The 11741-nt window shown below is 34.2% G+C and overlaps 1 protein-coding gene across 1 annotated transcript; it reads right to left on the bottom strand.

Annotated features, from left to right (window-relative positions):
- Positions 1 to 9108: 9108 nt before the first annotated feature.
- LOC132276766 (uncharacterized) lies at positions 9109 to 10992 on the bottom strand. Its single transcript, XM_059778364.1, has 2 exons — positions 10653 to 10992; positions 9109 to 10544 (listed from the first exon to the last, which is right to left on the bottom strand). Exons 1-2 carry the CDS (start codon positions 10990 to 10992, stop codon positions 9109 to 9111), a joined length of 1776 nt encoding a protein of 591 aa, XP_059634347.1.
- Between the last annotated feature and the right edge of the window lie 749 nt (positions 10993 to 11741).

Here is an 11741-nt window from a genome sequence, read left to right as displayed (position 1 = left end):
ACCTTCGCAAAAGGGACTTATTTTTGCAATTGAAAATGGTATTACACCCCACACCGCTAATTAAGTTGCATATTACATCTATAAACAGCTCTATTAGCGCCATGAATAAGTGTTTAGAGAAAACGTGGTACCTTGACGTCAAAAAGAAGTACCTTCAGTTCAAAAACGTGGTCCCTTTGGGAAAAAAGTGGTACCTTTACAAAAGGGACTTATTTTTGCAATTGAAAATGGCATTACACCCCACATCGTTAATTAAGTTGCATATTACATCCATAAACAGCTCCATTAGCGCCATGAATAAGTGTTTAGAGAAAATGTGGTACCTTTATTCCAAAAAGTGGTACCTTCAGTTCAAAAACGTGGTACCTTTGGAAAAAAAGTGGTACCTCCGCAAAAGGGACTTATTTTTGCAATTGAAAATGGTATTACACCCCATACCGCTAATTAAGTTGCACATTACATCCATAAACAGCTCCATTAGCACCATGAGTTAGTGTTTAGAGAAAACATGGTACCTTGACGCCAAAAAGAAGTACTTTCAGTTCAAAAACGTGGTCCATTTGGGAAATAAGTGGTACCTTTACAAAAGGAACTTATTTTTGCAATTGAAAATGGTATTACACCCCACATCGCTAATCAAGTGCACATTACATCCATAAACAGCTCCATTAGCGCCATGAATAAGTGTTTAGAGAAAACGTGGTACCTTGATGCCAAAAACTAGTACCTTCAGTTCAAAAACGTGGTACCTTTGGAAAAAAAAGTAGTACTTTCACAAAAGGGACTTATTTTTGTAATTGAAAATGGTATTACACCCCACACCGCTAATTAAGTTGCACATTACACCCATAAATAGCTCCATTAGCGCTATGAATAAGTGTTTAGAAAAAACGTGGTACCTTAATACTAAAAAGTGGTACCTTCAATTCAAAAACATGGTACCTTTGCAAAATGGACTTATTTTTGCAATTGAAAATGGTATTACACTCCACATTGCTAATTAAGTTGCACATTACATCCATAAACAACTCCATTAGCGCCATGAATAAGTGTTAAGAGAAAACGTGGTACCTTGATGCCAAAAACTAGTACCTTCAGTTCATAAACATGGTACCTTTGGAAAAAAAAAAGTGGTACCTTCGCAAAATGGACTTATTTTTACAATTAAAAATGGTATTATACCCCACACCGCTAATTAGGTTGCACATTACATCCATAAATAAATCCATTAGTGCCATAAAAAGTACAAACTTTATTCCAATCTATCTAACTTGAGGGAGTGAATAATACAAAATATACTCCAACATCACTTGAAACATTGTTTCTTTGCTAATTTTTTTTTTTTTTTTTATTCTACAAGATATCCTAAAAACAATTATTCTCTACCTAATAGGTAAAGAAGCTTCCATTATGGAATAGTACTTTGTAAAATCCTTACCTGATTAGTGTCCTTAGTTCTTCAAAGTTTTTCTCCCGGAATGGAGCTCTCAACGACTGCAACTTCCACCAGCGTTCCTTAAGCAATTTGATAGAGTTTTACCTTCCAAGTCTATAATTAGGAGTTATGCAAGCAAATCGTAGCGGGTTGAAGTGAGAGAGGTTAACAACACAAAATATTTTTACAAGGGTTCACATAAATTTATGGAAGACAATTCACTAGAGTTCGAAAATTTCCTAGTATCTTATTATATATAGTGAGGAGATTTCCTAGTATTTTATTATATATGAAGGAAGAACATTTGCTGGTTGAAGACAATGGCAAGCAGCAAAATCCTATACGTCGGAGGGGTCTCATGGCCTCACGAAGTGTCGTGAGGAGTTAAAAATGGAATCGTTTCAAATATGAAGAGTTAAAAATGGAATAGCTTATAATGCTATAATGAATAGAAGCCAAATAATAGCAAAATAAATACAGGGTACATTTGTAGAAACACAATCAAAACATTTATTGACGGAAAAATAAATACACACTTGAACACATTGAAAAATAAATACACACCAAATCTCGATGGAGGGGACGACGATTATATGCCAGGTTAGTTTTACATAAAAAAAAAAAATGAACCATCGATGTGAGGAATTAAAAATGGAATAGTTTTGAGAATGATTGAGAATGTAAAACAACTACTTTCAATCCACACATCTCTTAATGAGTACTTTCGCTTTATATACTTTCGGTCCATAGATCAACAACTGAGATTTACTAGTGCTAATGTTATGGTTTTGTGCATATGCCATATGTCTATTTATAAAGCCCAATTCACAGACATGTGAATGAATTTTACCCATATCATGATTTGACAAAAGGGACTTACACATCTCTCTCTTTGGCATAATAGGGGTGTCTTCATAATAGTTCTCGTGTTATACACCTAACACCACTATTTTTAACTTTAGCTATGTGATGATAAGATGAGAAAGTGGGTTGGTTTTGTGTATCTACAAGAGCTGATTTTTTCAGTAAGAGTCCTATTCTGTGTCTAGCCATGTGATTGAACAAAAAGCCAAATAATGTAAAACAGCCTTATACCATGGCAGATAAAGAGGTATGGTCACATCATAAAGAAAAAGCCTTAGTGTTTGAAAAAGTTATAAATAGTGCCATTGTTGTCATGAGGCAGAGTATTGACATCCCTATTTGTAAGTGCAATTTACTCATCTAATGTTTTTATTTTAACAAAACTATTATAATATTAATTTCTTTTTAAAATAGATTTCTAAGTGCACTTTGATTATGTAGTATCTTTATTTTTTCTCATATTTGATCAAAGCTATTAAAAAATCTCTATGTCAAATGTTGCAGGAATGAGAGCATTTCCATTGCAAAGAAGATGCATAAGGATCCAATTGAATTTATTCAATCCATTACTAATGATCCAAACTTATAAGTTGCTTCAGAGTTGTCAGATTATTTAGATCCAAGGGATGATGACTTTGTAATTCCACCTCCCCGTTATTGCTAAAAAAACTTAGTAGTTAAGTTTAATTTTATGCAGTATTTATATGAAATGTATGAATCTTTACTAATTTTATGCAGTATTTTTATAAATTCCACCTCCCCATTATTGCTCAAAAAAACTCAGTCCTTAACATTTACTAATGCTAATGTTATCGTTTTGTGCATACGCCATATGTCTATTTACAAAGCCCAATTCACAGACATATGAATGAATTTTACCCATGTGATGATTTGACAAAAGGGACTTACACCTTTCTCTCTTTGGCATTATAGGGGTGTCTTGCATAATAGTTCACGTGTTTATGCACCTAGCACCACTATTTTTAATTTTAGCCATGTGATGATAAGATGAGAAAGTGGGTTGGTTTTGTGTATCTATAAGAGCTGATTTTTTCAGTAAGAGTCCTATTTTGTGTCTAGCCATGTGATTGAACAAAAAGCCAAATAATGTAAAACAGCCTTACACCATGGCAGATAAAGGGGTATGGTCACATCATCAAGAAAAAGCCTTAGTGTTTGAAAAAGCTATAAATAGTGCCATTGTTGTCATGACGCAGAGTATTGACATCCCTATTTGTAATTACAATTTACTAATCTAATGTTTTTATTTTAACAAAACTATTATAATGTTAATTTCTTTTTTAAATAGATTTTCTCCTATAAATTATTTATATCATTTGGATAATCTTTAAATTATTTCATCCATCACTTTTTCAAGTTGTGCATGAATGGTGTCTGCCTATCACTACAACAAAAAATTCATTCTACATTAAAAAAATTCATCATTTACTAAAGTTCCAAAACAATTCACCATTCATCAATGTTCCAAAACAGAAATTAAATCCATTTGTCAAGAATATCATCAATTTCCTAGCACTGCTATTTAGCAAATTTATAAACCTTCTAGCACTTGAGTTTCAGTCTGCACTTGTCAAAAAATCACCTCATTGTCCATGGTACAAAATCCAAGCAAGTAGCTGCATCACACAAGTCTCAAATTCAGTATGCTAATCACAAAAGGGAAAGAACAAGATTGTCATTTATGAATCAAATAGATATCACCATCATTGACAAACAAAATGTAGCAAAGAAACTACTACCAAAACGTACGAACAAAATAACATACATAAATAAACAAAACCAAGACAAGAGAGACCAATTAATTTGGGCATTTGGCAACTTAATTCCGCCTACTCCTGATAAACAATACTGCTTTCCCATACAATTAATAATCAAACCCTAATTTGGGTAATGGAGGTCTAAATCCCCGTGACCCGCTTAATTTAATTCCAAAGGTTTTGTATTTTCATGTAAATTTTGGTATACACCCAGAGAGACCAATTAATTATATTGGATTCTCAACTACAGGTATAATTTAACTTGATTATCAGTGAACAAGATATGTAAGTAGTAATAGACTAAATAGTAAAGGGAACCAAGATCCAGTATAGGATATTTTTAGCAAGGGGTAAGAAAACAGGATTATAAAAGAACTGGACAAAGAAACTGCAACTATATTTCAAGATTAACAAGTTAAACATCACATTTTAAGCCTTTAATTTCTTTCATAACCCTACTTCGGGATCACTCCTACACCAACACAGTTTTTTTTTTTTTTAGTATTTTCTTCAGTAATATCCTAAAGCCATCATCCATACCAAGACAGTTTTTGGTTTCTTTTAATTTTTTAATACAGTTGTCAAATTAAATTAAATTTTAAACGACGAACCGACATTATTTTTGTGGTCCAAAACAAAATCCTCTCTCATTAATTAAGGTCACATAATTCTAAAGTTCTAGCTTGTCTACTGTCTTTGATGAATGGAACAATTCTAGGAAGCAAATATCTGGTTTCTCACTACAAAATAGGTCAACTTCTTATAATAAGCTTGAAATCAAGTGATTCCTATCAATTATCCATTCCACAACTGGTTTTAGGAAAACACTAACCCCACCATAAGCGTGACTCATCCTCCCATTCCAACCACCTAGTAATGAGATGGTGTCTAGACATTTATAATTCACAGCTACTCACAATTGATCACATCAATCAATATCAATGCACTAGATGAAGCAAGACTAGGCTCAAATGCTTGCACAATAATAGAAGAGATGACATATCAAAACGTATTATGCTTTATAAGTAATTATAACCCTTATACCTAGGGCTATAACTTGGGCTGGCTAACCCAGCCCAACCTAAGCCCAACTCAGAAATTTTAAAATTGAGGCTTTAAATTCACAAATAGGGTTTATGTTCGGGTTGGATTTTGTCAAAATCCAAACATATTCGAGTTGGGCTGGACTCAACCCGAACCCCAAATTTTTTCCACCATTCTAATTACATATTATTGCTTTTTCAGTTTTTTGTTGTTTGGAATCCATATTGTTCACAAGCATGGGCGAGGGACTTGAGGACTTGGGACCTGTTTGGACCTTGTAATTTAGCAAAATCAATGATGGGAAACTTGAGATTAAGCTGAGACTGGTATATTTTGAACTTTAGCCAAGTGATAGATTTAACAACACCTCACATATCTTTCTATATCACAAAGAGAGTTGTAGAAATCCCTTATACTATTCTTTTTCAAAATAGGTTTCATCTTCATCTTGTGTCATGTGGAAAAAGGGATGGACCCAGATAATTAGGTGAAAAAATATTGTGGGGGCAATAGTGGTTTTCTGTAATTTAAGTGGGGCAATTTAATATTTTTGTAGGTACATAATTAAAAAATAATAATAATAATTCAGTGGGGCAACATGTCTGTGCCGCCAATATCCAAGGCATATTGCACACATATACACCTTGGTCAACAAATATTAGCAATCCATATCAGCAATGTACTCACATTTTTTTTGACCAAAACAAAAAAAAGTAGCCTATCTCGAACACAAACAAAACTCCACTTGACTTTTAGTAAAATTCTTTAGCAGCTAAAATCAGCCTTTCATTTTTCTCACTTATTATCGGTAACAAAATTAAATAAAATCTCAAAAACCAATTCTAAACAATGGACTATACTGATTAAAAATAATATAAATAAAAATAAAAGTTCATGAAAATATTACATATATATATATATAGGAATTGATGAAAAATACATACTCTGAAAATTTTAAGAGTCGTGGCTTAGCATTGATCGTTTGGTTTAGAAAGCGAAATGTTGTGACTGAGAAACCCTTGAGAGAGAGAGAGAGAAGCGAACGGGGCGTTTTTATGTATGTATGCATCAAAGAGAGAAGGAAAGAGGAAAACGACGCTGACGTGGAAGAATATGAGTCGTTTGATGGAGACTGACAACGCGTAAGACGAAAAAGGGTCTGCTGATAGGGAGAATTTAAGGACGAAAAGGGAATGATTTTTGATACAGAATGTTAAAAGACGAGTTTGGACTCTGGCATTCTCGATACTTTTTGAAATAGGAGAAAAAGTTTTTACGTCATTCATTGATACACGTGTAGCGCGGGCAACGTGAGAACTTGCATTTACACATTACGGTTTAAATGTACGAAGAACGTGAGAACTTGCATTAACTCCTTAAACAACATATCAACAACTTCTCCTCCATAACAATCAATCAAAACATCCACATACGATGATCCCATACTCCCATGCTTTCAACATTTTAAAACAAGAAATAATATTGGCCTCCACATGGGCCGATGTACCAATAAGGTAATAAAGTTCAAGATACACCACAAAATTGGTCACTTAAAGGCATGTGACCCCCCCGAGTATGAGTATAAAAAGCATTACAAATGTGCAATCATAAAAGAATTTTATGGAATATAAGACCATATAACTTACAAATTTGATGTACTTGATAGCCATGCAATCGACGCTCCCGTTGTTGTCTTTTCCCAGCCCCTTTGGAAGACTACATTTCAAGTACATGCAAATCAATTAAAGAAAATATAACACCAAAATATTGTACAAGTGGAGATGGTTAAATGAAAAAACTCAAAAATAAGGGACATATGAGCAGACAACTTTTTTATTAGGCGCTAGTAACCAGAAGCAAGATTCTAAACAAAATAAATAAATAAATGGGGTAACACTAGTAAACCAAGATTATAGCAAAATCCTTTTTATTACTATTTTTTTATTTTTTGACTTTTTTAATTGATTGGACTATTTGGACCACCAAAAATCAGAAGGAAGCCCAAAAATCTATTTGAAACAATTTTTCCCAAAAATACATACTTCCCTTTGAAAATTCAATAAAAAATAAATTCTCAAACAATTTGCATGAAACCAAAGTCCATTGGAAGCTGAAACACACAATTTTTCTTCTATCAATTTAAATCAATAAATTTTCTTACCGATTAAATCAGGTTTGAAGAAAAAGATAGGAAAAATTCTGCTCACAAAACAGTTTTGACAGCATGTTAAGATCAACTTCGAAAATCCATACTAATTTCAAAATCCAGTCAATTTGAGCCAAAACAAAAACCTGTAAACTCATTAATAATAACTGATATCACATAATTTAAAGTGATTATTGTCAACTATGCTCGTGAGTTTGAAACGTATTCGTTCAGGTGATCATTTACAGGTTTTGGACATTTAATAGAGAAACAAACAAGTCTTTTTCTTTGTCATTGTATAAAAAAAGAACAAGTGATAAATACCAAAAAGTGCCATCCATACCCCATCGGTTCGCAACACAACAAATTGGTCTCTACTGGTTATATGTGATAACACCTCACTTCAGGGATGGATATAAGTCCAAAATCCTTAATAAAGTAGTCCCCAAACGCTCTAGACATTGCCAATCTGGGGCATTCCTCATTCGGTAGCCAATTCTGTGCACCACAGGCTTGTCGTTTAAACTGAACACTCTCCCTTTATACTGATTTTTCTATTCAGCCTCATCTGTCAAATAATGTTGATAATGTAAACACAATGTTCATATAATTTTTGAGACACAGAGGAAGTGAGGAAGAGAGAGACTCACGAAGTAAATTGTGGTTGAAATAACAGTAAGCTGAACAGGCACCAAGTTGCCATCTCCGGTTGTGATAGCCAATACAGCACAAGAATCACTCACATTTGCTATAAAAATATGTTCACCCTAAATATTTCAATTTAGGATAAACTCGCAGATCAGCTCTGGTACAAATTTTGAGGAAAAATATATCTGCAACAATTCTCCATTAAAAAAAATATAAAAAAAGATAAACACTAGAATTGAACTTCAAAAAGCTATTTATATTAATTGACACTCTTTGGCACGCATATGATAAATTAGGCACCTGAGAACAGTTTATGGGAATAAGTATATTGCATGCTCTGGCATTGTGAGGAAACAAGTCATAATGACTTTAATATGATGTTATTTTCCTAGCCTTCCGTAAGTATGTTACATGTAAGCCCGTCCATTGTCATAAAATCCCATAACGTCCTTGCTTTCACGACCCTCCAGCTGCCAGAAAACTCACACACCTATGATTTTTAAATAACACTCCATATGAGACTCATACGAGGACCCAGGAAAATAATTTCAATACCAAAATAAACCACCAAAGGAATAATATAGATTCAACTTAGAATAAGTTGCATCACACTTGGAAATGTTTTCTAAATAAGTTAGAAATACTATCACAACATAGTTATACTAATGTAGTAGCGGAGCACCAAGGAATTAATAGTAATTACAAAATAATTCCATATTTAAGGCCTTAACACCTTACAAAATAACTCCACTAGAATTAGCAATTATATAACTATTCTATCTAGGTATAGGAGCCTTGCACTTTCGACGATTATGACCATTCTCGCCGCATCGCGAACAGTGTAACGGCCTTACATTTTGAAATTGTGATTCGATTCGTTTAATACGAGGTCGTCCAGGGGGACGTGTTACCGCAGGAGGCCTAAGCTGGGAAGCACCTTCACCGTCAGCAGCAGCAGTAGCAACAACAACAGCTGTGTTCGGCATATCATGCATGAGGACCGAAGACATGAGATGTTCGCATAGTTTTTGTTGTGTTTCAACCCTAAACCATGGATTAACCATCTCATAAATATTTAAAGATAATTCATGGATGGCATAGCATGCATGCGAACAAGGAATCCCACTCATGGTCCACTTCAAACAACTACAAGAATTTTCACTGCCAAATACCACCCTGAATGGTTTTCTGTCTCAATCATATATTATACACTCAGTAGGCGAAACACGCATTGACTGAAAACCAAGTGCTAACTCTTGCTCTTTTTGGATTTTCTCCTCAATACGATCCCCAACCGGGATAGTCCACTTCTGAATGTCCAAACTCTTTTGGTATAAAAATTTGTTGAGTCTTTGCATATGTGTATCCATCAGCCTTGTGATTGAAAAAACCCTCTCTTCTTTCACCCATGCATTGAAGGACTCTGCTTGATTGGTGTATAATTTATCCCAACGCTTGGAAGTAAACATAGCATTTGACCAATGTTCAGGTGAATTCGCCAAAACACAATCACACAACTCCCCTCGAAATACCCGCATGGCAGCCAATGCATTCTCATACTCATCTACAGTTTGAGCATATGCAATTTTATCGAGTAATTTTTTCGCATGCTCTTTACCCGAAGCCCTCAATCCTAAACTTTGTCTCCCAAGAATGGATGTAGAAAAATTCGCCGTTAGGTGACGAAGACACCATGAATGGTACTGGGAGCCAAAAATATCTCTAATACAACTTATTAGGCTCGGATGCCTGTCGGTTAAGATTGTCACAATGCGACCATCTAGAATCTCTTTCACCTTGCTCAAGAACCAATGCCAATCATCATCATTCTCAGAAGAAACAACAGCATACGCCAAAGGCCACAAGCCATCATTCACATTGAACCCCGTTGCACCAAGTATTGTTCCTTTATAATTGCCACTCAAGTGGCAAGCATCGATTGCTAATATGGGCCTGCAATAGTTGATGAAACCTCGTATGGAACACCCATAAGCTACAAACACTCGCTTAAATCTCCTATCATCCGTGCACTCCCACGATGTAATTGTCCCGGGAATATATTCTACTATTCGTTCACACAACCACAAGACTAAAATATAGCTATCCTTGGGATTTCCCTCAATGATATGATGTGCACACTCCTTAGCTCTCCACGATTGCATGTAAGTCATTTTAGCAGAAAATTCACCATTTATGTCTGTGGAAATAGTCTTGGGGGTGCATTTAGGATTGTCCCTAACCTTATTCACAATAGCTCGACCCATTTCCTTCGACCAAAAAATGGCTTTATAATCTGAAATGTCTTGAGCAGTGTGAGTGTGAACATTATTAAACCGCTTGATTCTCACTATATCACCATTTCCTTCACAACCAACTGACAATTTCCATGGACAATTATTAACCTCGCACACAACTCTATAATATTTTCTGCTATTGTCCAAGTACTTGAACCAAAAATGATTACGAAGACCAAACAAAACGAGTGCATCTTTGAAATCATTTGGGCTGTCAAAAAGCTGATCCACGCAACGAATGTCATCAATGTGTCGGAAAGAATCCCGATGCGTATTTCTCGGAGGAAATGAAGACGTTGACGCAACACTTTGCGGAAGACCAATTGGCGATGTGGCTTCAACAAATTGTTTACAAGTGGATAAAAAGGTATATTAAAAATCACATAACCTATGTAACGCATACATCAATGTATTACTTTAAATATATGTGTCTTACCTCTCACTATGATCAGTAGGAATTGTGCATGATGTAATTACAGGTGCTGCATCTTCCATATATACATTTAGCATGGGACCACTCACTACAAGCATCACTCTAAATCCAGATTCTCCCGTCATCCTCAAAAGTTCATTCTTGTTAGATTCGATGGTATAATATATGACTTTACCACTCATGTTTGAAGATGAACGTTGTTGTAACTCATTTATAAATGATTCATATGTTGTTGTTGTTGTTATCATAAAAGGGTCTGTGACACCGCCGATGTATGTAATTTCCCCATTCTCATTTTTGTCAATTTTCCCATCAAATCGACAATAGCATATAATTTGTCTCTCATCCATTTCTCCAACTGCTTCGAAAATTGACTCATTAGTTAAAACAAAAACAAAAAAAAAAAAACTAAATATGAAGTTCAAAAAATAATGAAATATAAAACAATTAAATATCATAATTATATAATGTAATTTAGAGATCTATTTACAGCGAAACACTACCAATTCCCTCAATAGGAATAAGCGGTGTCAAGATTAAACTTTTCCTAAACACACACTACAGACCTTTTTCAAATCAAAATACAACCACAAAATCAATGCCATTGATTACTAGATAATTGTATCACTATGTGTACAACAAACATATATACAAGATGAGGGAGATTATGAGATGAATTAAGAGTTAAATGAAACAATATAAATTGAAAATAAAAAATTGAGAGTTAAATAGAGAGAGCAGAATGTTGAATATTTTTCACATACATAATTTATATGTGTAAGTCTTGAAAATGGGGGAGACAAGTACAAGGGAATGTTGGAATAATAAATTAATACTAAATACATTTTTTTGATAAATTAATACTAAATACATATATTAAAAAAGCCTCATTTATAGAGTTTGCTAGCTTTTGCATCAATCCTATCATGTGCGTAGATGCCTAAAGACGCATTACACAGAGATATACTCTACATGCCATTTGAGAAAGAGGCAACAATCTTGAATAATTCTTGATCTAAATTGAGTTATAATAATTAATTATACATAAAAACTAATTGGACTACCTATGTGTTGGTGGCTTTGAATTTTAACTCCTAAA

Source organism: Cornus florida, unplaced genomic scaffold (genome assembly GCF_030987335.1).
Source record: "Cornus florida cultivar Cherokee Brave unplaced genomic scaffold, ASM3098733v1 CherokeeBrave_3.0.0_Hap2_Chr01, whole genome shotgun sequence".
NCBI classification, from domain to species: domain Eukaryota; kingdom Viridiplantae; phylum Streptophyta; class Magnoliopsida; order Cornales; family Cornaceae; genus Cornus; species Cornus florida.
Note: the sequence above shows the minus strand (reverse complement) of the source record. Positions and strands in the feature narration are given on the sequence as shown.